Below are 26,626 nucleotides of genomic sequence, written 5' to 3'. Positions count from 1 at the left end.
TAAGTCATTTACTTCTACAAATACAGAGTGCTCATACAAAATTAATATTCTTAGACAGAGACATTCAATGTGATTTAGAGGAATTTCAAACCTGGAATAATGTTATTTGTATCCAACAAGAAAATGTTTGCATCTCAGCACGTTACGGTCCACCGTAGGCATATCAACACTTTTAGCTTTGCACATTTATTATTTGGATTCGTGCCTGTAAATTTAGGATTATTTGGAATTTATTTCGCAATACCGTAATTTCCTTTTTAACGTTTTCACTTTGTATTCGCAGAATATAAATTATTTCTTGAATTTTACAAAGCTTGTTGTTTATCGCTTTTTTCTGTGACTTATTGTAAGGGCTTTGACTCGCAACTATGTATACATATATATATATATATATATATATATATATATATATATATATATATATATATATATATAATTTTCTTCACATGCAGATCACTTAAAGCAGCCTCTGGATGAGTATGTTTCGATGCTCGCAAATGTGTCCCTGATCCGGTTGAAGGAGAGATCCGGATTGATTAGGGCCCGGATAAAAGGTTTTGATGTTTCGGCTGGAGAAGTTGCCATTTTTCTTGATTCTCATTGTGAAGCAACCGAAGGTGAGTGGTTATACTGTAAATGAGGTGAATATGTACCACATGTTCAAAAGTCAGTGGAAGAGCAGTTTGCCAGCGAACACAGTTGTTGATATTATTTACATTTCATTTGTGTGTAAAAATGTTAAGACGCAGGTTCACTTTCACAAAGATTACCTCTGTTGCTATTTTTTGAGGCGAGGAGCTTTCGGTCATTCTGAATGTTTTGTAAATGTGACCCGAGTTTAAATCACGTCAGTATATTTGCCCGTCGTACAATATGTAAGCAACAAGCAATCAAAGGATGTATTTATTTGTAATGGTAATAATGTTACGATGTAGAAACAAACTGCCATCCTAATATGGTCTAGGAAAAGACCAAAGTCCGCAGTTCGTCTTTGCACTTCGTTATGGCAAAGCAAATTGTTCGCATCACCTAACCCCACTCAATGAAGCATGAAAGCAAACCAGCTGAAGTTATGGTACTGCCTGTCGGAATTTAATTTACGATGACAAATTTGTAATATTTCGATCTGTCTCGAGAAATTATCGATGGGATGCTAGTCATTAAGAATTGTCTTACCTTGGAAAAAAAATAAATAGAAAATAGGAAAGTGTCAGTCCCTTAGACAAATAATCAACAAAGGCAGATATATGAAAATCCAACAGTTTTTGACTGTAACTTTGCTTGAAAATCACAGTCTTTAAAACTTAACAAAAGTTCCAAAATATTTTGGTCTGTAATGCCTTATATATATCACTGAGTGATACATATTAAACATATTCCAAACATCGTCTAAATGGCAGGAATTTCCTGTATTGAGACTCTTAGGCTAATACATCAGTTCATTCCTTAGCAGTCCTCATTAAACATCCCTCCAGTTTTGAAACTGACCAGTGGTAAGACGAAAGGGTTGAAAGATTCCATTAAGTCGTTCTTGAAATACTTCAACAATGAGCTTGATTAATACGACGATCGATCCACCGTAATCACCTCATCCTTCCTGGAGATAAAACATTGACTGAAGAGTATTGCAGTAGAAGTTCAGAAGCAGGACAATTCTCAGGACTACAGCATGTCCTCTGTTGATCAAGCAAACCCATGCGGTATATTCTGTCTTGCTTGCAACTGACAGTTTAGATAGCAAACCAGCCTGATCAGCTACTCATGTACTCACGGAAATCAAACCAGTTAGTGATGTCATGGCCATCTTCGAACTCGAAGGACGACCAACAACAATATTAAGTTCACCCTATCATGTTAAGAATGGTATGAATATTTCCAATCGTTAGGCTATCAAAAACTCAGACATTCGTCACAACTGTGACTGATATTGAAATCCGAAGTACTCAAAAGTGTCCAAAATCTTAAATGCCACCAACTTCAAATATATACCCTTCTTTAGCAAGATGACTTAACTAATGCAATTTTATTCCAGACACATTCCTAAATCATAACCTTTCCATTATAAAGAAGGCTTTCAGATGATCCCAAAATTAGAGGTATATCCCTTTCCTTGATATATTAAATAAAATGTTTATCGGTATTTTAAACTGAGGCTACAATCGGTTTGACAACTAAGTTGAAGAAGCTCAGGTCAAATCTATCAGCAAAATATGACATATTTAATTTATAGTGGTTCAGAAACATTTAAGTATACTAAGGGCCTCTATTATTGTTTCTTGATTAACTCTTCCAATACTGCTAACTGTAGCGATCATAATAACTTAATGAATTCATTAGATGACAAAGAAGATATAAATGGTAAGCTGTTTAATGTTATATTCTCGTCGTGCCAGAATCTTCGTACATGTGTGCAATTGAAAAGACAATATTCTGAGTATTATTGGCTTCAGACATTATTGGATATTACTCCATATTCTGTTCGATTTTTTTACACGGTTTCTATTAGGCTGTGACGAACTGCAAAAAAATACCATTTTATACAAGAAATGTCTTACGTGATTGTGCCCTGTTATATCCTAATGAAGTTGCGAACTGCTGATACAGTCGGTTCTTCACAAGCACAGTATTGATAATGAAGAAATATTATGTGACAATGGTGAATTCCGTCTTGATTTACATAAAACTTAAATTATTGCATTAAGAAATGGTGAATTTATGCAGGTGAAACTAAAACTGATATTGTTATGTATATTAAATTTAATTGTTGATCTGTTAGTTTTGATTTTGTATTTCTCTAGGCGTTATTGTTATGTAACATTGTTTCCTGGACTCAACCTTTTTTCAGATTGAGTTCATTCCTGCTTGACCTGATTTACTTTTTTATTTTTGTTAATTTCATATAAACAACTAATACTGGCTTTATTATTCTCAATATGTGTGAGCTTATTATTCAGATAAACAAGACTAATTTGTATTCAGGTAAACTAGAAGGCATAAATACACTGATCAGGGTCAGGCTTTGGGAGATTCCTAGGTGGACTTTGTAGGCTATTCTGTTGTCAATAAAGACGGTTCATTAGATCATTCTAGAAGGTTATTTTCCCTTAGGTAATGGTTGCTTTTAGAAAATGCTAATTATGACATGAGAACAAGCAGAAGACTATATTATCTTGTGACTGTGATGATTTTACCAGTTCTGCTTTATCATCTAGCACTTTCAGTTGTATAATGTTGTGACCAGTTTGGGCTGCATTTGATTTGCTTTAATTTAATAAATTCAAGTGATTATTTTCTCTGGAAATACAAAAGTGTTCTGATAAAATTCTTAGATAAAGACATTCATTGGAATTAATACTGAATTCAAACCTGGAATATAAGTTCTGTGATTCAACAAGAGACTATTGACATATTAGCACTTTGTTGGATATGACTAACGCGTGATCGCCTTCAATTTTTGATCTCTTTGGACTTCAGGAGTTGTTATTACTAGGACTTGTGTTTTTAATTCTTGGATTATTTTTGGATTTAATTCGCAATACTGTAAGTTCTTTTTTATCATTTTGCACATAGTATTTTAGGGAAATACATTATTTGTTAAATTTTACAAAGCTTGTTGTTTTCACTCTTTTATGCTACTTGTTTAAGAGATACAAATTGTGCAAAAATATTTCAGAAACTTTTGTTTTTGAAATTTAAATTCCCCTAGTTTCAGACTTTTTCAAATCGTAAGTACTATTTGATACTTTAGAAATGTTTAGTGAAATCAGCATGCTTTTTACAATGGCATCTAAAGTGGAGATCTTTATATCAAATCCTTCCCAGCTAGATTAGTTACAAAAAGATGAATTTATTCAACTTGCCATAAAATACGATCTTCTCTAAGGCAAAATCTTATTTAACGAAGTAATAAATAAAAAATACTTTCGTCCAATATTTGGTAGAAAAGAATGTTTTGGATATAAATGCCTTGGTTTTTATTAGTAAGTCTGTATCAGATTCTAACATAAAAGTAAAATAATTAAAATTAAAATGCAAGATAGATTTAGAGTTTAGAAAGCTTGAACTTCAGAAAGATGGAGAGGAGAAAGAAGATGGAGAAAGAAATGCATTTAGATAAGGAGGAAAGAGAGAGGAAATAGTACGGCGCAAAGAGGAGACAGAGAAACAAATGCAGTTACAGAAATACGAAAAACAAATGATGTTGTCTTCACCCTTTTCTGTTCCTCATTTAAGAGCATAGACTCGTAACACTGTTATCTGGGTAAGCAAGTCCACACAGTATCCAACAATAAATACAAGGAAACCTTCACCACTCCTAAACAGATTGGGAGTACAGCAGGTAAAGGATTAGTAATTAAAGCAGATATGTTTCAACACCTTAATTAATATATAATCAAATGAAGCAATTTTTATGTGATAGACGTTTTCGAAATATGTTATACAATTATCGCACCACAATTACCATTTGCAACTAAACTGTTTAGGGCAAACATTTGAAATTTCTGATGACTCTTTGGTTTTACAATAAGCGACACAAAGAGCAAAAACCAACTAGTGTTGTAAATTAAGTATATCCTAAATATGCAAAGTGAAAATTTAAAAAGAATTACAGGTCCAAAAACATATAAAGCTCCGAATGAATTTCCGTGAATGAATCCAATAATGAAAGTTCTGATGCCCCAATAGCTTGGAAAAGTATTGATTTGCCAACAGTCTTTATGTAGCACAATGATATAATTCAATATGAATCTAAGTGAATCCGTAATAATTCCTATTAAGTGAATTTGTCCTTAAGTCAAAGAGCACTCTACAATTCAAAGAAGAATATAAATAAATTAAGCCTCTCAAAATAAAATAGAACACAAATTAAAGACTGAGTTAACTTCAGCTGTAGAAGATCACCTCTTTGCCAACAATGAATCAGTCAAGTAAACTTACGTGGATTACGAATGTTAACTATTATCTATTCACTCATCACCTTGTTTATATTTACTATGTTCATGATGTATATTACTCAACTGCAGACATGGCCTTGAATACCGCTTAATTTAAGACTTGAATTCAACTGCAAGCAAATCACATAAAGCATATCACTAGTATTTTCAAGTCGATATGGTCGTTTATTTAATTAACCACCTATTAAATGCATAAGCGATTCGCCAAACTATATATATATATATATATATATATATATATATATATATATATATATATATATATATATATATATATATATATATATATATATGCATTCTATTATCAATTTTAACTATACTTTTATTAATTGCAACCCTTTTCCAAGTGAAGATTGATTAAGGCATATCTTTATTAAGTCCTAACTTATAATTGGAATATGTAATTAACATCTGAATTTTCCTAAAGGAATTATTTTAGAGTTATTTGAAAATGTTTGATGCGATATACGAAAGCATTCACAAATGAACCAGCTTTACATCGCCTGATATTCCCATCACAGGCTGGCTTGAACCGTTATTAGATCGGATTGCCAGGAATGAAACTACCGTGGTAGTTCCAATCATTGATACCATAAGTGACAATGACCTAAGCATTAGTTTTGAGCAAGCCAAATATGCTAGTGCCGGAGGCTTCGATTGGGATCTGCTGTTTGACTGGCGCCCAATTCAGGAATCGGAGAGGAGGAGAAGAAACTACACGGACCACTTTCCTTTCAGGTTGGTTTGTGGGAATTAGCTACGAATACAACAACGGCCTTTGGTTAGGTTGCGTAATTACAATATGCTTGCAAGATCTATCTTTTCTTCAGCAGCTGACCTATTTAACAGATCAAGATATGCCTTTTATACAATGAAATAGTGTCTGTTCTTTTTTCTGCATGCAGGAATGTGACAAATATAATTTACATTCATTCATCTCGGCAGGTTTTATTGTCATCATATATTGTTACAATATATTTTTCAATTTTCTGGTCAAATTTTACCTAAGGTTCTACAACAAGAAGTAGTTCATAACAGCTATGCCAATTCACAATGTTAATCAGTCACTTTATATTTAGAAAGCATTTTTACAAGATTAATGGTACAAAGCATCGTTGTTAAATACAGACAACAAACGTACCTAGAGGAGGGAAGAACCTAACCAGTATTAATGCATTCATTATGTACCAGTCTTCAGGATAAAATCGTCGTGTAATATGTTCATCTTTGTTTCTTAAGAACATTTCACTGTCATTTCATTTTTCCATATGAATGCAAGACATTTCAGCAAGCCAGTTAGCCAGCAAAACGACACAATTCAAAGCTCCAAATTAGCGTTACAGTCAAGCTGTTCGATTAGCCATATCAAACCTAAACTTATATTAATTGTCAAATGTTTGCGTAAAATTTCCAGATTTGTTGTTTTAATGCATCTTTTGTCTTCTCAAAATACTAATTCAATTTCCTGATATTTAATGACAATTTCTATATTCTCTGACATATGGTACACTTGTCAGTCTTTCCCTGACTTTCGTATTTCTTTATCAATCCAGGACTCCGGTCATGGCTGGTGGTTTGTTTGGAATAAGCAGAAAATTCTTCAAACAATTAGGAAAGTACGACGCTGGCTTCGATATATGGGGTGCTGAGAACTTAGAGCTGTCTTTTAAAACCTGGATGTGCGGGGGAACATTAGAGACGGTTCCATGTTCGCATGTCGGCCATATTTACCGAAATAGAAGTCCGTATAAAAAAACGGGCGGAACTGACACCCTGAAACGGAACACTATTCGACTGGCAGAAGTATGGTTGGATGAATTTAAAACGTATTACTACGACAAAATTAACCATACTCTGGTAAGTGGATAGGATGATTTCTTGAGTCTGTATGTTTATGGATGTTTTACTCATTTGCTTGAATCTTAACTTATTTATAAGCATATCTAAACTAATCCGCACAAATCTACACTAATTGAAACGGTTAAAGATCCATTCACATAGTAGGAATATGGTAATCTTTATGAAAAAAATTGTAGTTTTCCCATACAAAATAACTATACAAAAATGGTATATGCAAGAATTCCGTGGTCCAAAAGAAAAAAGTAATAAATAGACTCAATTGATAGGTAAACAGCGTGCAAAACTGTTTCACAGAATGATGATATCGCATATCCATGGGAAATGTGAAGCCTGTAATGGTGTCCTACGAAGCAAACAATTATACTAAAATAAATTGTACAATGGACATAGCGACCGCATCATCTGCAACCTAATGTGTTGAGTTCTGTAGTGCAGGTCTGCATACATTATTCATTACATTTCTCATGAACATAGGGAAACAATAAATGACATTTTGTAACAATTTGAACGTTGCACCCTCTGTTTACGTTGAGTTATCAGCAATCTGTATAACTTTAATGAATATTTTAAAAGGCCAGTATTGTAAATCTATTTAAAGCCTAAGAATTTCAGAGTAATTAATTATGTCGCTTCAAAAGATACACACTATGCCGTGACTGAAAAAATTCCTAAGCCTGTATTATACATTTCAATAAACGTTCGGCTTGCCACTCCATCAATGTTCCACTATGTCACTTCGTACGTATTTCTACATATTATTTTAAATTGATCGTGTAAGTTGTGTACATTTACGACCTTGAACTATGATACCTTACTTTTGGGTAGAGTAATACAAGTGTAGTTCTTCGATATACTGAACTATTGTTGTCTGTCGGTAATATCAATTATATCGACCATGGTGGACCAGCTATCTACCATATTACTGACGGGTTTTTATCCTCAAGGTTTCACTATAGTAATTATTTATGTTATATGTATTTTGATATCTAGATGGTCTGGATTGTACCTTGTGTATTTAAAGATCTTTGAAGACCGAGAAATGGATCATTATTCTATAGAAAGTTATACCAATTTTCTCAGAAAACAATAATATATCATGTTTCCTACATTTCGTGCAAAATGTGTATAACTGATCATTGTAATGCAAGTCGGAAGCTTTGAATTTAACTGCTTTTTCATATATCTACGTCAATATAATGGCCTATATATCAACAGTTAAGGTTACAGATAAAATTATGTCTCTAATAAATATGTATTCTTCATATATAGGTTTAATATAGAAGTGAAACGAAAGAGTCATTTTAAACAGGTTGAGGGATAATAAGGTGTATTTTCTATGGAAGTGTCACTTACCTTTGATTTCAAATCAAGTAGTACTTGTAGAAAATACGTCACGACGTCACTGATTAGGCATTTATCGTGCCCATTATATTGACGTAGATATATGAAAAAGCAGTTAAATTCAATACATTAACCTAAATAGAAGAACCTGCATCTCGTAAACACGCTTGTGGGTAGAGGTGGAAACTATAATTAGTTTTTAGTTAATTAATCAATTAACATGTTATATTTGCAACCTTACAAATCATGACAGTCAATTATAGAGAACTCCCACCTTCATCTGACCTCTCCTCGTAGTTAGGTAATGAGGTTATGCGCTTATTACCATGTAGATTTAACTCCATGAGTTTAAACTTGCACTTCCTTTTAAACAATGCAATTAAACTATCTTACTTTTACAAAGACAAATTGATCAAAGGTTCTACATATTTTTTGACCGTTTTTGTGTTAATAAAGCTGCGATAGGCCTTATAAAGTAATTTCTTACATTTCTTCTAACTACAACGCATTTGCAAACAATAATATCAGAAACAAATTTGAAGAAAGTAAAACAAGATTGAACTGGACAAATGTGCACAAAATATAGAGCATTCTGATAAAGAATAACAGCAAAAAGGCATTCCAAATTGTGCAATACCTCACCAGACAGAAGCAACCTAGAACCAGTACAATTCAAGACGAAAATGAAAAATGCCTCACAGAAGCGAGTGACATTGCAGAAAGATGGACTGAGTATTGCAAAGAACTACACAACCATCAGTCCACAGGAGACACAGAGGTGCTTAAAGATCCAAACTTCTCAAATGATGATGATTTCCCCATTCTCAAAGAAGAGGTGGAGTCAGCAATAAGAGCACTGACGAATGGGAAGGCAGCTAGATTAGACAACATCCCAGCTGAGCGTATCAAGGATGGGGGATTATCAGTGATAGAGCTACTAACAAAAATCTGCAACAAGATCTGGCAGTCAGGTGAATGGCCACCACAGTGGAACCAGTCACTGATTATAACACTCCCCCAAAACCACTCCAACTGTACCAAACTTACAGAACTACCAGTTTGATCAGCCATGCAAGTAAGGTGATGATGAAGATCATCTTGAAGATATTGAAACCAGAAGCAGAAGAAATAATCGCTGAAGAAAAGGCCGGGTTCCGGAGTGGAAGAATCAGAACGGAACAAATATTCACTCTCAGGGTTCTGCGTGAAAAGTACTCACATCATCAACAATACATCTATCATGTGTTCATAGATTTCAAAAACGCCTTTGACAGAGTATGGCATGAGGGATTGTGGGCCACAATGAAGAAGTACAAAATGGGTCCAAAGTTGACCAATATCATCAAGCAGCTGTATGCCAAGGCTACCAGTGCAGTGATTGCCCAAGGTTCTGCGTGGGACTGGTTCCAGACCACAGTCGGAGTACGTCAAGGCTGTCTCCTGTCACCCCTGCTTTTCAACATCTACTTACAGTGCAGCATGATCGAAGCCCTGGAACACCACTGTGGGACAGTCAGCACTGGAGGGCGTAACTTCACCAACGTCGCATTGGAGGGCGTAACTTCACCAACCTCCGCTTTGCAGACGGAACTGATGGGCTGGCAGGCAGAGAAGACGAGCCTGCCATCTTAGTTAAGAACCTGGATGAAACATCTTCCAGATTTGGCGCTGAGAAGACAAAGCTGATATTAAAGTCAGAGAACAGGAACTGGAAACAGTGAGCCAGTTCAAATATATTGGTTCCATAATCACAGAAGAGGGATCAAGAGCAGAAATCTTGTCAAGAGCAGCACAAACAACGGCAGGTATGTCAAAGCTAAGACCCATCTGGAGAGACAATTGCGAGCACAAGTCATCTCAATCTTTTTGGTATTCATATGAGGCCTGGACCCTGACAGTAAAATTACAACGAAGAATTCTGGCACTTGAAATGAGATGCTACAGAACCATCCTTGGCTTCTCTTACGTGGACCACATGAAAAATGAAGCAGGCGCAAAGTAGGCCAATATGAAGACCTCCTCACCACCGTCAAAAAGAGAAAACTGAAACGATATGGTCATGTCACTAGAGCCAACAGTCTATCCACAACAGTCCTGCAGGGCAGCGTCCAGTGTGACAGAAGGAGAGGTAGACAGAGACAAAAGTGGACTGACAACACCACATAATGGACCAGGACAAGTTTTGCGGAGACACAGGCATTGGCACATGATCGAGACAAGTGGAAGGAACTGGTCAGATGTTCAGCAGCACAGCGCCTCGACGACTACACTAGGTCAAGAGACTGAGAATGATGCTGAAGTGGCAATGTACATTTCTGCACAAGCTGAAATTTCTTGTTCATAAAATATATATTTGAGCCATGAAAATGCTCTTCGTGACAATAGTTCTAGAACATAATTTTGTACAAAACAATATATTGTTCAATGCAACTCGAGTAATATACTATTTTTCAACGTTTTAGACACATACCATGTTGTTACTGCTTATTGTTACTATACAGACTCAGTTGAGTAGTATACGTTTGGCTACCGAATTATATGCATTTATTTTCTCTGCAGCACAGCGTTTCTCATTAGCTTACATTTTCGTTTGTATTCACTTTGTTCAATTTCTGATACGTCTGCTGAGAACAACATATCCGTTTGGTTTATTCTGTTTCCTGTCAATCCGTTGTCAACCGGTACTTAACGAAGTTGCTGTCTTTGTCTTCAGTTATAAGCGCGACCCTCTATCGACACGAACCACCATTCCGTAACTTTTGCTTGTAGGATTAATGTTTCTATTACTTTTTCAACATTTAGAAGTCAAGACCCTTTCCGAACGTTATTGATATAAGAGGTGCTTAATAGTAGTTACATGTTATTACGAATTTTTTCCCTTTAACATTAGATTACTGTCTGGATTAATCTTCAATAGCCAAGTGAGTAGCTGTAATGTTCCACCCTTCTGGAAAGTGGTTTACTCGTATAAATAATACTGCATGTGTTGAAGGTGACTTATTCATTATAAAACTTCATTGACATGAATTAATTTTTTACTTTTTGTCTGTCTGTATGCTTGGCTTTTCCAAATTATATGGTTCTTTCCGGTAATTTTGAACTTTTGACTTGATTTAGGTATTCATCAAACTATTAGCTTGTTAATAATTTGATAATTATAGGTTATTGAATTTATATGGGAAAATGAACGAGGTTGTTCAGACAGATAACTGCACGACCATGGGTGTGCAATAGATCAATCAGACAAATGCAGTAAATTTTGTATTATATGCCCATTTACTTATTCTACCTAAGGCTTAATTATATTTTTTTAAAAATACAAAGTAATTTAATTTATGCAGTATTTTAAGCTAAATTCACGATCACAGATTCATCAGTACACAACAACAATATTAATGCGCACACAACTCCGCCCAGCTAAATTTAAACTTAGTCGCGCGGTCACGTTCGAAAGAAACTGTCATTTTGGTCTACTTAAAATTGAAATTTCGAGTCATATTGTGAACGGATGCGCAATGCATCATCTTTTCCATTTGGTTTGAATGAATAGATATTGGTATTGTTGTCACTTCTACTAAATTATATTATTAAGTGCTGGCTTTATCTGTTTTACATTAAGTAGCATCTGATTTGTGCAACGATGGAGCAGCGTCTTGGCCAATTTGCATTGTTGTTTCTGTTCTGTCATTGAATGTTTGTTATCTAAATGTGGGAAACTATGAACTCTTTCAGTTGTAATTATCACAAAGCCGCTATGGAATATAATGCTCCTTTCATTTTGAATGCAGAATGGAGGATGGATTGCACTTGGAATGTAGTCTAAATTACAGTACAATTTCGAAACGTGTATTCAAGCTTTAGAACCCATAACATGGCTCATGTAATTCGGATTTGCAGAACTAACAATGTACATTTTGAGGAAATTCAGGATGTAAAACTGCAAGTATATTTTGTGCCCTTCTTATTACCAGCTAAAGAAGACAAGCTTTTGCCTTGTCACTTGCATGCTGTTTGTAGGCACTCCAGCAATTGTATGACCTGTCTGGCATCTATCGCTATCCTAAATCCGAAACATTGTATCAAAAACGTTAACGGGGCAAAGCAGCTGGTATGTGGCAGTCCACGAAATAGCTGCTTTTGATCATTCACAAACAAATGTAATCAACCAAAACGAAAAGTGTCTACTGCACGAGTGTACATAATTTGTTTACAAAGTAGTTCCTAATACACTATTGGGCAGACGAGTCATGCACGTGAGTGCGTTTTGAAAGTGTGCAATTTCGTAAAATATTATACGATTCTGACAATGTAATGTTAACGGAGACACAAATGAGCATATAATAAAGGGTTATTCTGTTTTGTTTATTTATATACACTGTAAATATTATCTTTCCTTTCATACACCAGTATGCATTCCAATATAGCATGTAATGTTTTACAGACTACAGTCAATTTATATTTTCATAAAACTACAACTGATGTTTGTAGCATTCATATCCTTCCTCACTTCCTTCTTTCTATCTAAACGTATTCGCACCAGGAATATTTCATAAACGTAGATTTTTGAACCAGAATTTAAAATATCATCTCGGAAATAGTGCAGCCACTACACAAATGTTAGCTTGGTCGGTCTTTAAACAAATTAGCAAACCTTTCCGTTCTGATCACTACTATTGCGCACACCAGTTTACGTTCACTCATATCAAGTAATATATAGCACAATTCACCAGTCTTATATTTTAATAAACTCACAAATGACGTATCAAGTAAATATTCGTGCAATCCATCAATCAGACGTTCTAAGATCTGATTTTACTGGCATTCTTTTATTCCATCTCTTCTATCTGTCTAACGTTTTCACAGTTCCAAAATATTACAGAAACCCACATTTAAAAAAGATTACAAAACGTCAATATGGTATTGGTTTTGTCTTCCCACATGAATATCAGCTAGGGCAACCTTCAAAATAATCAAATGGAAATAGGTCATTACAATAACTACTTATGCACATATTTTGCAAAGTCTCAAAATCATTAACACTGCAACAAAATACAAACGTCTGTATTATGTATAGAAAATTTCAATTCTTGGTTGCAAATCAGTATAGATTTGTTTTAAACGAGTCAATTGAGACTTTTTTTACCCTTTTTTACCAAATTGTTGCTTTCGATAAATTTTCTTGTGTGCTAATTATTTTTATAACTTTAACTGAGGATAACATGCTTGAAAATGACACGCACCGGATTAAACTTGTTCTGATAATTTATTGTTTACTTGATATTGGAAAAATCGGGAAATCTAAAAACCACAAATGTAAATAAGCTTGCTAAATGTTTCAATATTACGACATTAAAATGAAGATGCACAAGAAATGTCCTACCTATTCCTTCACTTTTGTATTTCCCCATCCTATGTTTTTTGTGTTCTTGGTTTTGTTTTGAGGGTCTTTTCTTTCTTTCTTTAAAGACTCTCTGTCTTCAACCTAAAATCTACACATATTATTTTAGATATAAGTTTTGAAATCAACTGGTCTCTGAAACATACATGAAGCGCTGTTGACTCAAGCCATAATTATTTTCCACTTCTATTGAACTAAAATAATTTTGTGGAGCTTTATTTTACCTTCTCTGCCATAAACGTATTCTCTCGAGTATGGTGCTTTACATTTGTATCTCTTTCTTCGTCTTAGGGGGATTATGGGGATGTAAGTGACAGGAAAGCCCTTCGACAGACATTAAATTGCAAGAGTTTTAGATGGTACCTCAACAACATTTACCCAGAATTGTTTATTCCCGCGGACTCTATGGCTTCAGGGGAGGTAAGTACATCCAAATATAATGTTTGAATAATGCTCTCCATTGCTATTTCTGATTTTGGTCTTTAAACACTGATGAAATTTAAAGGTCTTACACATAGCTACTGTATATTCATGTCGGTGCTCGCAGAGGTCAAAGTGTCTTGGGTAATCGTTTTTAGTAATTATATTGGAGAATATGGAGTGCCTGCAGTTTTTTTAACCAATGAATATCCATTTAGTAAATTCTTAATTTCCTAATCAAAATCGGTCTTTCGAAATTTTTCAACGTTAATTACCAGATTCTGAAGCTAATTATAAGAACAAGTTTTCAATTACATGTATGATATGTCTGCAATTGAATTATTACCATAGAATTTAAACTGTTAAATAGATAAACAAACATGAATGACAAAAGCAACGGGTTTAATATCATATGTTTCCTCATACAGATACGGAACAAAGCAATGCCAGTTTGTGCCGATGTGGTTCATGATCTAATATTCGAAAATATAATACCATCTCCCTGTCATGGTAATGGCGGTAATCAGGTAATAAGTCAACAATGAAACAGAAATTAACCAGCATATGCTTTAAAAACATTCTCCAAAATTTATATAACAGAAATAAGCGAGTGTTAGTCTTGTATATGTAAACCATGACATGACTATTATCCAGAGGGATGAACCACAACACAGTCCATTCAGCAAAACCCTTGATTGGCCTGTTACCGAGAACTTACGAACGAGGAATGGCTTATATTTATTTCCATGGAAAAATTGTTGCTTAACTTTTGTGACTCTTAGAAGAATCTATAAGCGTACGCATGTGTGTGTATGTGTATGTTTGTGTGTGTGTGTGTATTCTAATTTAGTCAGCATGATATCCAGCTTAGCCTCTGCTTCCTTCCATTTTTATAATCAATACATGGTAAGATATCCTCTTGTTTTATGGTGGTTTACAGTAAATCCGTACAGCTGTTCCATATCAAAACAGTCCCTGAATGAATGTCACATCACTGCAATTCCAACGAATGATTAAAATGAAATAAATGAATCAATCCCCTCATACAGCTCTTACCAGACCAGTAATACTATTAAGAACAAATGATTCCGCGTAATAACAAACTTATATGGAAAATTAATACAAAATATCTAGAATGGAATACGATATGAATTACATGGCATTAGAGACACTCAGTGCAGTAAACAAGGTTCACTGGTTCACTCTTGCTATTCAGGAAAGAGCTCATTTATCGTTTTTGTAAACGCGTGACCTCCATTCGAAAAACGCCTCTCCTGGTCGGATGTTTAATTGGGCTTATCAGTACAACATTACCATATGACTTATGAATGAAACAAAGTACGAACTAGGCATGACTCATCTTATAGTACAACCTACAACCACAGATGTTTATCATTAATATTGTTCATAACGAAAAGACATATACAAAAACTATTACTTTATGAAAATAATATACATATTATAGATAGACCTAAAAGTCTGTAAAAGAAATAAAAGGGACATTCAGCATATTAGTTTCAATTCCAGCTGTACATTTTGGGTATTGCTGCCATTTATAAACGAATCGAATGTTTAATAACAAATAATTAAGGATCAATATATACATACGTATATCACTGGTTTGACAGTTTCAAGTTCATGTTTTATCTTTCGAATATAAAAGCATGTTTCTGAAATATGTCCTGCATTTGTACCGTACATTTTAGAAGAGCTGTCACTTAATCAAGCGCTGCCAGATCTGATTGAAATTAGTTAATGTTGATTTATTACACCCAAATTGAATTTGAATATCATAATTTTGCTAATTAGTGCTAATAATATTTACTTGAGAAGAAAAATATATTCTGCATTAGATCTTACTCTGATCGTCATTGATTAAGTTTTGAGTCATTATTGTTGTTCAGTTTCACAATGGTATTGTTGAAAGGATCCCTATTCCGTGCTTGGGCATTTGGATTAATCAAATCCACAAAATCAAAGAGAAAACAAAAATGGCAATTGGTTTCAGAGTATATATATATATATATATATATATATATATATATATATATATATATATATATATATATATATATATATATATATATATATATATATATATATGCATATATATATATGTGTGTATATATATATATATATATATATATATATATATATATATATATATATATATATATATATAGTTTTGCTTAAATAATGTTGTCAATTATATCATTCTTGTCTTTACACAATTAAAATTTGAATGGTATCTGAATCGAATACATTGATAGAGATGGATACAATAAAAGATCAAAGAATCATGTAGAAGATAGAAGTAGACAAGAAAAGGAAACATTAGATCAAAGGACAAACGAAAACAAGAATTTGATCCATCTTGTGCAAGTAACAAATCATCTTTAATTGCTTCTAGGATATCATCTAGCAGATGCACTATTTCAAGTGAATCTCTGTTGTCTCGAGAGTGCATTCTGTCAATGGGACGACTGGTGCAAAACAATAAAAAATACGTCGTTTTCGTCCGATCGAAAGCCAATATAGAAAATTTTGCATGATCAGATTTTATCAATATACTGTGTAAATTAATAGGGCTCAGTTTGCCAAAGTCGATGGAATCCTACATCAATAATGTTTTTCGTACCTCTTGATATTCATCCATTGATATTTTGATTTCCGCATAATGGCTGAAATAGTTGAATTTCAAGCAAATTTGGAACTATATTGATGCGGCATGAGGTTGATTCCAATCGTTCAAGAAAATCATTTACAGGAATTGTCCACCGAGTGACTGCCTTCCTAAATTTCTATACTAGAATTATGCTTCTGAAACACGATTTAGCAGGGCTGCAATCAAACATAAACGTGAATTGTAAGTAAAGGAGAATTAATGTGGGTTTCAGCATAACTATACTAACATACCTTTAATTTAAATATAACCTTGTTATAAATTATTCGGTTAATACTAAATATAGCATGCAACTTTTTATTAGTTCGACCTTGAATGACTTTGAGATTCATCGTTCCACAATATCGTTTGCAAGGGTTTGGCCCCTATTTTAAACAAGCTAAATTTAGATAAATTGTTTTATATTGATGGGACCGCTGGTGAGTTCGGTTTACAGCATTCCACGCTTTTGTTTATAGGAGTTATTGTCCTTGATTGTTCTTTCTCCTAAGTTTAGTTTAACGACATGCTGTTAACAATAATTCTTGGATTTCCAGCAGATTTGGGGAAAAGATTTACATTAACGAATCTGTGAATGGCTCGGTTCGCATCGTTCTACAGCGTCTTTTGCAGAAACGTTGATTGTGACAACTTATCTTGCTACACAATTTTTTTCTTGCACAAAGAAAAAAAAACATTTACACGGGATTGTAGGGTGTCAGCTGGTTTAATATGTAGCTATATATTGACGAGTTAATATGCAGATGTATATTCGTTAGATTGTAAGATTATACTATTATTCATGAATGAATGGTCACCTATTTTGTCCATTTTTTATGTACTACTATCATTCAATTAGTCGAGTAAATTTTGTATCCAGCTATTTAGCTCTTGTTTGAGTTTCATTGTTACCATTTTACATCATGGTTTTATAGGACCAAAACTGATTATTCGTTTATATGCCATCCCCTCGTTTTTAAAAAATTCTTCGAGTTAAGGCCAGTTTGAATTAATTCCTCGGATTAAGGCACTTTTGATTTAGTTCTTCAGTTTAACTCACTGCTAGATTAGTTCCTCGGTTTAAGGCACTGTTGAATTAGTTCCTCGGGTTAAGGCACTGTTGGATTAGTTCCTCGGGTTAAGGCACTGTTGGATTAGTTCCTCGGGTTAAGACACTTGTTGGATTAGTTCCTCTGGTAACGGCACTGCTGGATTATTTCCTCGGGTTAAGACACTGTTGGATGAGTTCCTCGTGTCAAAGCTTTGCCGAATTAGTTCCTCAGGTTAAGGCCCTGCCCATTACGTCCCTCAGGTTTATGCCCTGCCGATTAAGTCCTTCGGTTTGAGGCCCTACCGATTGAGTTCCTCAGGTTCTGGCCCTGCCGAATACGTCCCTCGGGTTACGACACTGCCCATTAAGTCCCTCTGGTTAAGGCCCTGCGGATTAGGTCCCTCGGGTGAAGGCTCTTTATGGATAAGTTCCTTTGGCTAAGGTCCTGCTGAGCAAATCATAATCCGCATGATTTCCTTTCATGCATTCATCACGTGCAGTTTACTTGTTTTCATATATATTAGTCGTATCCGTATTTTCAGTACTGGTTGTTGAGTACAGAGAACGACATCCGTCGAGATTCACGATGTTGGTATTATGTAGCACGGTTAGCGGAAATAAAACTCTACAACTGTTATGGAAAACCTAGCCAGTCAGAATGGATCTACAGGGATGTAAGTTTTTGAAAATAAGAGTTTCAAGGCTTGGTTTATTCTTTAGTCATCAATTTATACTTATGTTCACGGTTATGTATAAAAGAAAGAGAAGAAGCAATTTTTATTTAATCTTTCGTAAAGCATAAGCGCTATTCATATATTGAGCTTTAAAACAATAAAATAAAAACGTGACAGCGACATATTTTTAATACAAACATTAAATTGATCGATTTATACTGCGCCAGTTCACATTCTGCTGTCTCACTGACTCCAGACGCTAATGCATTCCGTTGACAGCTTTCAACAGAGCGATGGAGACATATATATATATATATATATATATATATATATATATATATATATATATATATATATATATATATATATATATATATTTCAGGATGAAACGATATATCACTCAGACTCCAGAAGATGCCTTGAGCTAAGCCCAGATGCCAAAAACATCACATTGAACGAATGTTCAGGTCATGAGCGACAGAAATGGCTGTGGAACAGAGTCCCGGAAGAGGGACCTAGAAGATATGAACATCATGGAACACGTGTTTAAAGTATTAAATGAAATTGTTAATCCTTGTTTATAGCCATTGATGAATGATAAGCGAATTCCTTTACTAACTAAAGGAAGACATCCCAATCCAGCGTCCAATCTATTTCACCAACAAGTCTCTCTCTCCCTCTATCTCTCTCTCTCTCTCTTTATATATATATATATATATATATATATATATATATATATATATATATATATATATATATATAAACTGACAACGAACAGTGCGAAACAATAATCAAACTAGCATGAGCGCTTTCAATTCTTTAATGACTCTTTTACAAATGAAAATACTAAACGTAGACAAGAAAAACAAATAAAACAGAAAAATGGTTATGTTTACAAAGCTTTACATGGCAGTTTATGCAAATTGAACCTTTCAACTTTAGTATGTTTCAACTTGTTGCTGATACTGGAAACTATTTTAATATATACATATATTTATCTTAATTAATATTTCTGACACACGTGATCCCTTGCTGGATCCAGTGCACTTGAGAGGATTGTTAATTGGCCGTATAATTTGTATTTTGTATATCAAAACAAAACTGTAATTGGGAGTTCTATTATTATTTGCCATACCACTTGGTGATGCAGAGTATACATATATTCATTGTTCGCACGGCACGTCACAGAGCACATGTCTAATAATGAAACCTGTTGGTGACGAACACATTTGTAATTCATATAACTGCCGTTTGCTTTGAGATATATTTAGGCAAAAAAAATGGCATAAGGAATACCGTGGAAAGACGTCTCTCAATCCATGGTATCAACATAAATAAAGTTTCCGTGGATGCAACATTTAGAGATCTTGTTCTTTGTATAATTAAGCTATTTGGAATGTTGACTGATATTATTATTTTCGGAGACAAAGATAGGCAATCATTGCTGAATAGTAAGTATCACTAAGAAATCCATTATTATTTGAAAACATGCAAATTCCTATCCCGTAACTAAAATACTACAGGGTCTTTTATCTTGGAAGTAATACACGAAATACGGTATCCTGATTGATAATAAAAACATTTTGAAACTGATTTCACAGCAGCGCATACATAAACTAAATTACTTTAAGCCTCTTTCAAATTTGAAATTAAGAAAGCTTTCAAAAATTACTCAATCTATATAAACAAATTCCAGTCTTTTATTCTTCTCTCATTCCCGGCAATAGAGAATGTAAGCAATAGTTACCGCTCGCGTCAGAGATTAAAAACAATATATATCTTAGGAGTCAAAAGAGGGGAAATAATAGCTACCCCTGGCGTCAGAGAATGTAAATAACAGCCATTCCTGGTTTTAGAGAGTTCATTCACATATCCCTTTCGTCAGAGAGTGCAAACAACAGCCTTGGTTGTGTATTGCCAACAACAGTTCTCCCTGACGTTAGGGGGTGCAAATTACCTTATATCTGGCGTTACAGAATGCAAACAACATTTACCCGTGGCGTTAAAGAGTGCAGACAACATCTATCTCTGGTGTCAGAGAGTGCAAAAAAACAGTTATCCATGGTGTTAAAGAGTGCAGACAACGGCAAGCTCTGGCGTTAAAGAGTGCATACAAAAGCTGTCCATGGTGTTAGAGAGTGCACACAATAGATATTCATTGTGTTAGAAAGTGTAAACAATAGATACCCCAAGCGTTAGAGAGTGCGAACAATAGATATACATGGCGTTGTAGAGTGCAAACATTAGATGTATATGGAGTTATAGAGTGCACACAACGGCTATCTCTGCCGTTAGAGAGTGTCCATAACAGCTACCTCCAGCGTTAGAGAGGTCCAATAGCAGCTTTCCGTGGCATTAGAGATCGCACACAACAACTAGCCATTGGGTTAGAGAGTGCAAACAACAGATATCCCTGGTGTTAGAAAATGCAAACAACAGATATCCATGGCGCTAGAGGGTGCAAACATGAGATATCCGACCTCGAATGTGGGATGGTTTTCATTTACCTCTATGTGTTTGGAATCTACAAAAAGAAAGGGATAGGAACTATAAGAGTCAATTTCGGACCAATTACGAAAGTTCGCTTTTTTTCCATGAAGACGCATCATGCCTTATTTTGTGGAAATTCATTACGATTGGTTTAAAGTTGAATCGAAAAATATGTGCCATATGCATTCAAAGACGGGTACTCCTGACATGGCGTTACTTTGTTTCAGTGACGTCATCTGTTCTTATTAATGTACTGCAGGTGATATTTAACAATTACTATACTCATTTTCAATTCACAAAGAAGGCAGTAGGAAAAGCAACAGTTTTGTTCTCTAGTGTTCGTCATGATAACGTTCTGGTATGTATGTATGTATGTATGTATGTAAATACGTACGTGTGTGTGTGTTTGCATGAATGCATGCATGTACGAGAGATTTTGAAAAGTATTTTGTTATAAAAAAAAAATTATATAACTTTTCAATAGGTGTTCAAATGAATGATGAAGAAAAGTAATCATTATATAAATTGTATCTGCTGTGCACGCTAGTAAACTGTAGCTGTGTGAATGTAACATAATATAGGTAAATGGAAGGGACGTAAAAACATTTAATGGAGGAACATTGTTGATACTGATCAAAGTGCATACTCTAAAATTCGGCACTTTTAGGGTACTCTATGACTGATATCACAGCTGACATTGACAAAGTTTACAATTGAAATTCGCTGGCATATCCTACACTTGTGAAGTGGGTTCATCGTTTTAAAGACGATCGCAAAATCCATTGAAGGCGACCCACGTTCTGAAAGACCGTCGTGTGCCATTATTGAGCTGGGACGTGACTGCCGTTAACAAGTCACTTGATGAAGATGCTTGATACGGAGTAGAATATATTAACACGTCACTTGATGAAGATCTTTGATACACAGTAGAATGTATTAACATTACGACGAACAAACTTCATAACTGTTTGTAATGTATCGAATATATTAACACGTCACTTGATGAAGATCATTGATACACAGTAGAATGTATTAGCATTGCCACGAACAAACTTCATAACTGTTTGTAATGTATCGAATCAGCATTTGAAGCCGAGAAAGGTTTCTATATAATGTGTCCAACAGTTGTTGATGGCTAATCAAAACCAGACCTTCCTTAGGAAAATTAGTAATCTAATCTCTTCTGTAGGAAATTTCTAATCATTGTGCTTGTTGATTACTCTGAATAATCTAGCATGCTTTCACAGTGGTTGCGTAAGAAACATGCTTGGTGTTAATGAGGTGAGTAGAGTGGTTGCATCTTTGAACGTATTCTTTTAAGATTAACAAAGAAATTAATCTGATTATACATCAGAAATTAAATACATTTTGTTCACGTCCTAAACAAACAAATAATATCCTAAGATTTAAAATTTCTGCTGCGACATGAAGATGAAACCATTATACTTTCCCATCCAAACTTTTTCACGTACATGTAAGAGTAGATCTGAACGATGATTTATTACTTTCCAATTTAATTTTGGCGAGTGCATCATAAGGTTTCTTGTAGTCATTTGGCTACGTATGCACATCAATTGATCTGAATATCATCATCTTTCACATGACACGGAGACAATTATGTCTGAGGATTATATATATATATATATATATATATATATATATATATATATATATACACACCCTCAGGTAACACGTAATTGGTAGTAATATCAGTAGGGGACTACGTAAATAAGGATTGCTAATATCGGCGTATCTCCGCAGTCAGAGGTGACTTGGTAGTAATCGGTATAGGTGAGCGCTTTACACCACATAACCACACGGGGCCACGGCAAGGAAACCCAAATTCAATGTATGGACAGCTCTGTGTGACGGCCAAGACGCATCCTGAAAACAGAAAGACATAGCTGCCTACTTCAATTTCAGATGTAAGTGTACAAATTAATATTAGACAAATAATTATTCTTTTTTCAGAACTTGTAACGCATGCATGAAGCCATTGTTTTAAAAGTCTCATTGTAGACATTACCTCTTATCAGCGCGAATCTTTAGCCCAGTTTTTCTTCACAAAGAATATAATCAAGTTTTCCAAGATATAGTCTACACTAAAATTAGTGTCATATGGCTTTTCCAAGCCATGTTTTGCTTGTTTACTTTTTTGGGGGGAGGGGGTGTTTGTTTTTTTTGTTAGATTTTTGTTTTCTTTTGTTGTTTGTTTTGGTTTCTTTTGGGGTGGTTGCAGGTTCATTTTTGGGGATAAAGCTTTTATCTAACTACTTGATAGCACTGGATAAATAATGTCGATAAGCATAGTTAACTAGGATGAAATTAGTTTATAAAGAATATGAATCTTAGTTTACAGACAAACCGGCTGCATAAATACATTTTATAATTTTTTGCAGTCGATTGCTAAACTGTTTCTGAAGAAGGAATTCTAAGACATGCTGCTGAAATGATACCAATAAATAAGACAGATAATGACTCTGTCAATCAGCTAGTAAAATATAGAATGATTTCACATTAACTAATTCGAAAGAAAGATAGATATAGAGATATATAGATAGAGATAGAGATAGATAGATAGATAGATAGGTAGGTAGGTAGGTATGTAGGTAGATAGGCAGGCAGACAGACAGACAGATAGATAGATAGATAGATAGATAGATAGATAGACTGACGACACGTTAATCGACGAATACGATAGATGATGACTATACCAATCCACGAAGCAACTAAGAAGATATTTAATGGTTCCACCAATATATGTTGCATCTGTGCAATGCAGATTATAGAAGACGAAGATTCCAAAAAGGTATCAACATAAAACAAAGCTACTACGAGAAAAACCAGCACTGAATGTCGTATTCCACATGCCCTGCTCTTTTTGAAATGTAATATAAGTTATAAATATTCTAAAACTGCCTTTAGCTATTTTAAGTTAATTATCAACACTTGTGAAAAACAGTCCCAGATCAGAACGTAGAAATTAGTACCCCCCCTCCCGGAAAAAAAGGAAGAAAACATATATAGTTTAGTAAATGATTTTATATTCGAGTAGAGTAGAAAAGACGGTTAAGTCGTTTTTGCGACAGAGAACAATGAAATTGTTTAGATCTTTGTTGCTTTCTGGACCAATCTTTAGAAGAAATTACTACAAACCTAAACGATTATAACTTTACAGAAACATTTGCAGGTTTTGAGGGAAATAGAGCTGGATCAATGAAGTCTGAATATTTTCGAGAAGGTATTTATTCCTCTGAATTCAAACATTCCTTGAAACGATTAAGTGCCACAATATTAACACATATTAAATATGGTATTTAAGCTTGAGTGGATCACGAATTAGTGATTCAGATTACCTGTGTGTTAAGGAGATTAGGAATTATTAAAGACGATTACCAGTATATTAAATTAGAGCGGGAATTAGCGAAGAGGATTATCGGTATATTATAGTGGCTTGGCTTTTATTATGTGTTATCGTTGATACAAAAAGCATCAAATGGCTTTCAAGTGGATTTCTTTAAACTAATCAATAATGCGGTCGTCAGAAAACTAAGAAAAATTAAAAAAGGGAAAAACGTAAACATTTGCATGAATATAAATGTTTGATATTTCAGCAAGGAGTAGACTAATTGTTACTGTACTAGATTGTTCATTTCCCAAGAACGACCAATAACGAAGAATTGTGTGGCTACAAATAAGCGAGCTACTTACGAATGGCGTATCGGCAACAAAGTAAAATCATTATGGCGATATAATGAATCTTTTAATTTTAATAGATACTCGATATGTATTAACGTGCAAATATATTTTTCTTCAGCTTTAAGATACAAGTAATTAAACAGGTATTAATTTTTGGCTGTTCCTGAGTACGTATAAAAGTTTCTTCTACTTTTTAAATATGGACCAATACAAATATTTTACCACTTTAAAGAGTAGCAAAAAATCTGTAATCAGAGGAATCTAAAAACAGACATTTACAACGATTGTTAATTTAGCCAATTTGTGAATAACCAAGAGATTAATTTCGCTACATCATGCCATCATGAGATGTGATTATTACGTTCGACAAGGTTGCATGTTTACTATATGATGATAAGAAATATTTGATGGATAAATGAAAGTCCCTGACTTAAACCGAAAACGTCAGGGAAATACAAGGAACTTGGCAAGCCACCAAAAGAATATTATCGACATCAAGATCACTTGCGTTCATAACAATTGCAATGAGAGCAATCATAAAATACCATGCTTATCAGAAAATTAGCACAATCCAGAAAGGTTGTCTAGAGTTCCCTAAAGCAACACGCAAATCAATAGCAGATACAAGTGGAATAGCTTTATCAAAATTATTTAAATACTTAATAACAACACTTTTGTCTTTTAATCTTCATTTGCGTAATATATTGACTCTGTTTTTGTTGAATTCATTGGTTATTATTTCTTTCTCTCCATTTATTTCTTATTTCGGCGTTTTTCATTCCATTACCTCTATTGTTTTAGTTGGCCTTAGTGTTCATATGATGGTCTTGACTAAAGCAAAAAGAAAAAGAAGCTTGGATTGTGATTTTATTCAAAGAGTTTTGGAGAATGCCATTGTGATAAATCAAGACTGTTGGTACTTCAGCACATTCAATGCTTTTGGTATATCAGCATAGTCAGGAGTTCGAATTCATTCGAAATACTTTATTCGTTTGGCCTTTTTATAGGTTATTATCAATAATCCAAATCCTTGAAATACAGTTGTATGTCCTTTAAGATCATTATCAATAATCCAAATCATTGAAATACATTTGTATGTCCTTCAAGGTCTTTATCAATAATCCAAATCCTTGAAATACAGTTTATTCAATTCAGTGCCATTATCAATAATCCAAATCTCTGATGTACAGTTTTATGTCTTCAAGGCCATAATCTATAATCCAAATGCTTGAAATACAGTTTTTATGTCGTTCAGGGCCATTATCAATAATCCAAATCTTTGATGTGCAGTTTTATGACATTCAGAGTCATTATCAATAAGGTATTGCTTTCGGGCAATATTATCTCTTCGTTGATGAGGTCAAATACTGAAGGTATTACAAGTAATGTCAAACAGCCTAATATCTAAGATATTGTTTTCTGGATTTAAAGGTTGATGATCATGTAGTGCTACTAAACATCAATTTAATAATTTTTCTTATCTAAATATATATGAAATCTCTCTCTCTCTCTCTCTCTCTCTCTCTCTATATATATATATATATATATATATATATATATATATATATATATACTGAACTTGGACACAAAGACACAGTAATCCCATTCAAGAGTGCTCTAAAAACTGACTTATTTCGACTGCAAGAACAAACTTAAAGACCTAAAAATGTTTCCTACCTTAAATATTCTCAGCATGTTTTTTGTGTTTTCTAATTTCATGGTGTTTGTTTTTGTAATCATATCATTATATGTTTTTTGTTATCTTATAGGTGTTGTCTAATGTTAAAAAGCGCTTTGACCTTCTAAACAATATACAAAGCCCTCATTATTATTATTATTATTATTATTATTATATAGTACTTCCTCTGGTACACCTTTATGTGATAAATGCCAAAAAGATAATCCGTATGCTGATGATGTCACCCATAATGCCAGTCTCGTTCATTTTGCACAAAGTTCACGCAACGACCTCTCTCCGGTGTTTAAGTGGTTAGAGCGTCCGCCTCTGAAGTTCGTGTTAGGATTGGTATGCCTGGTGTCAGGATAATATAACTGGTTGGGACATCATGCCACATG

The 26,626-nt window shown here is 34.2% G+C and overlaps 1 protein-coding gene across 1 annotated transcript in view; it reads left to right on the top strand.

The window, feature by feature from the left end:
- LOC149776762 (polypeptide N-acetylgalactosaminyltransferase 5-like) overlaps positions 1 to 26,626 on the top strand; it is a 61,097-nt gene that overhangs the window by 14,103 nt on the left and 20,368 nt on the right. Inside the window, 4 exon segments of the mRNA XM_089941351.1 lie at positions 453 to 617; positions 5,477 to 5,693; positions 6,509 to 6,812; positions 13,846 to 13,974. Coding sequence (XP_089797477.1) covers positions 453 to 617; positions 5,477 to 5,693; positions 6,509 to 6,812; positions 13,846 to 13,974 — 815 coding nt within the window.

This window comes from Sinohyriopsis cumingii, chromosome 18 (assembly GCF_028554795.1).
Source record: "Sinohyriopsis cumingii isolate HCF-2022 chromosome 18, ASM2855479v2, whole genome shotgun sequence".
NCBI classification, from domain to species: domain Eukaryota; kingdom Metazoa; phylum Mollusca; class Bivalvia; order Unionida; family Unionidae; genus Sinohyriopsis; species Sinohyriopsis cumingii.
The sequence above is the reverse complement of the archived record's forward strand: the minus strand, read 5'-3'. Positions and strand labels throughout refer to the sequence as shown.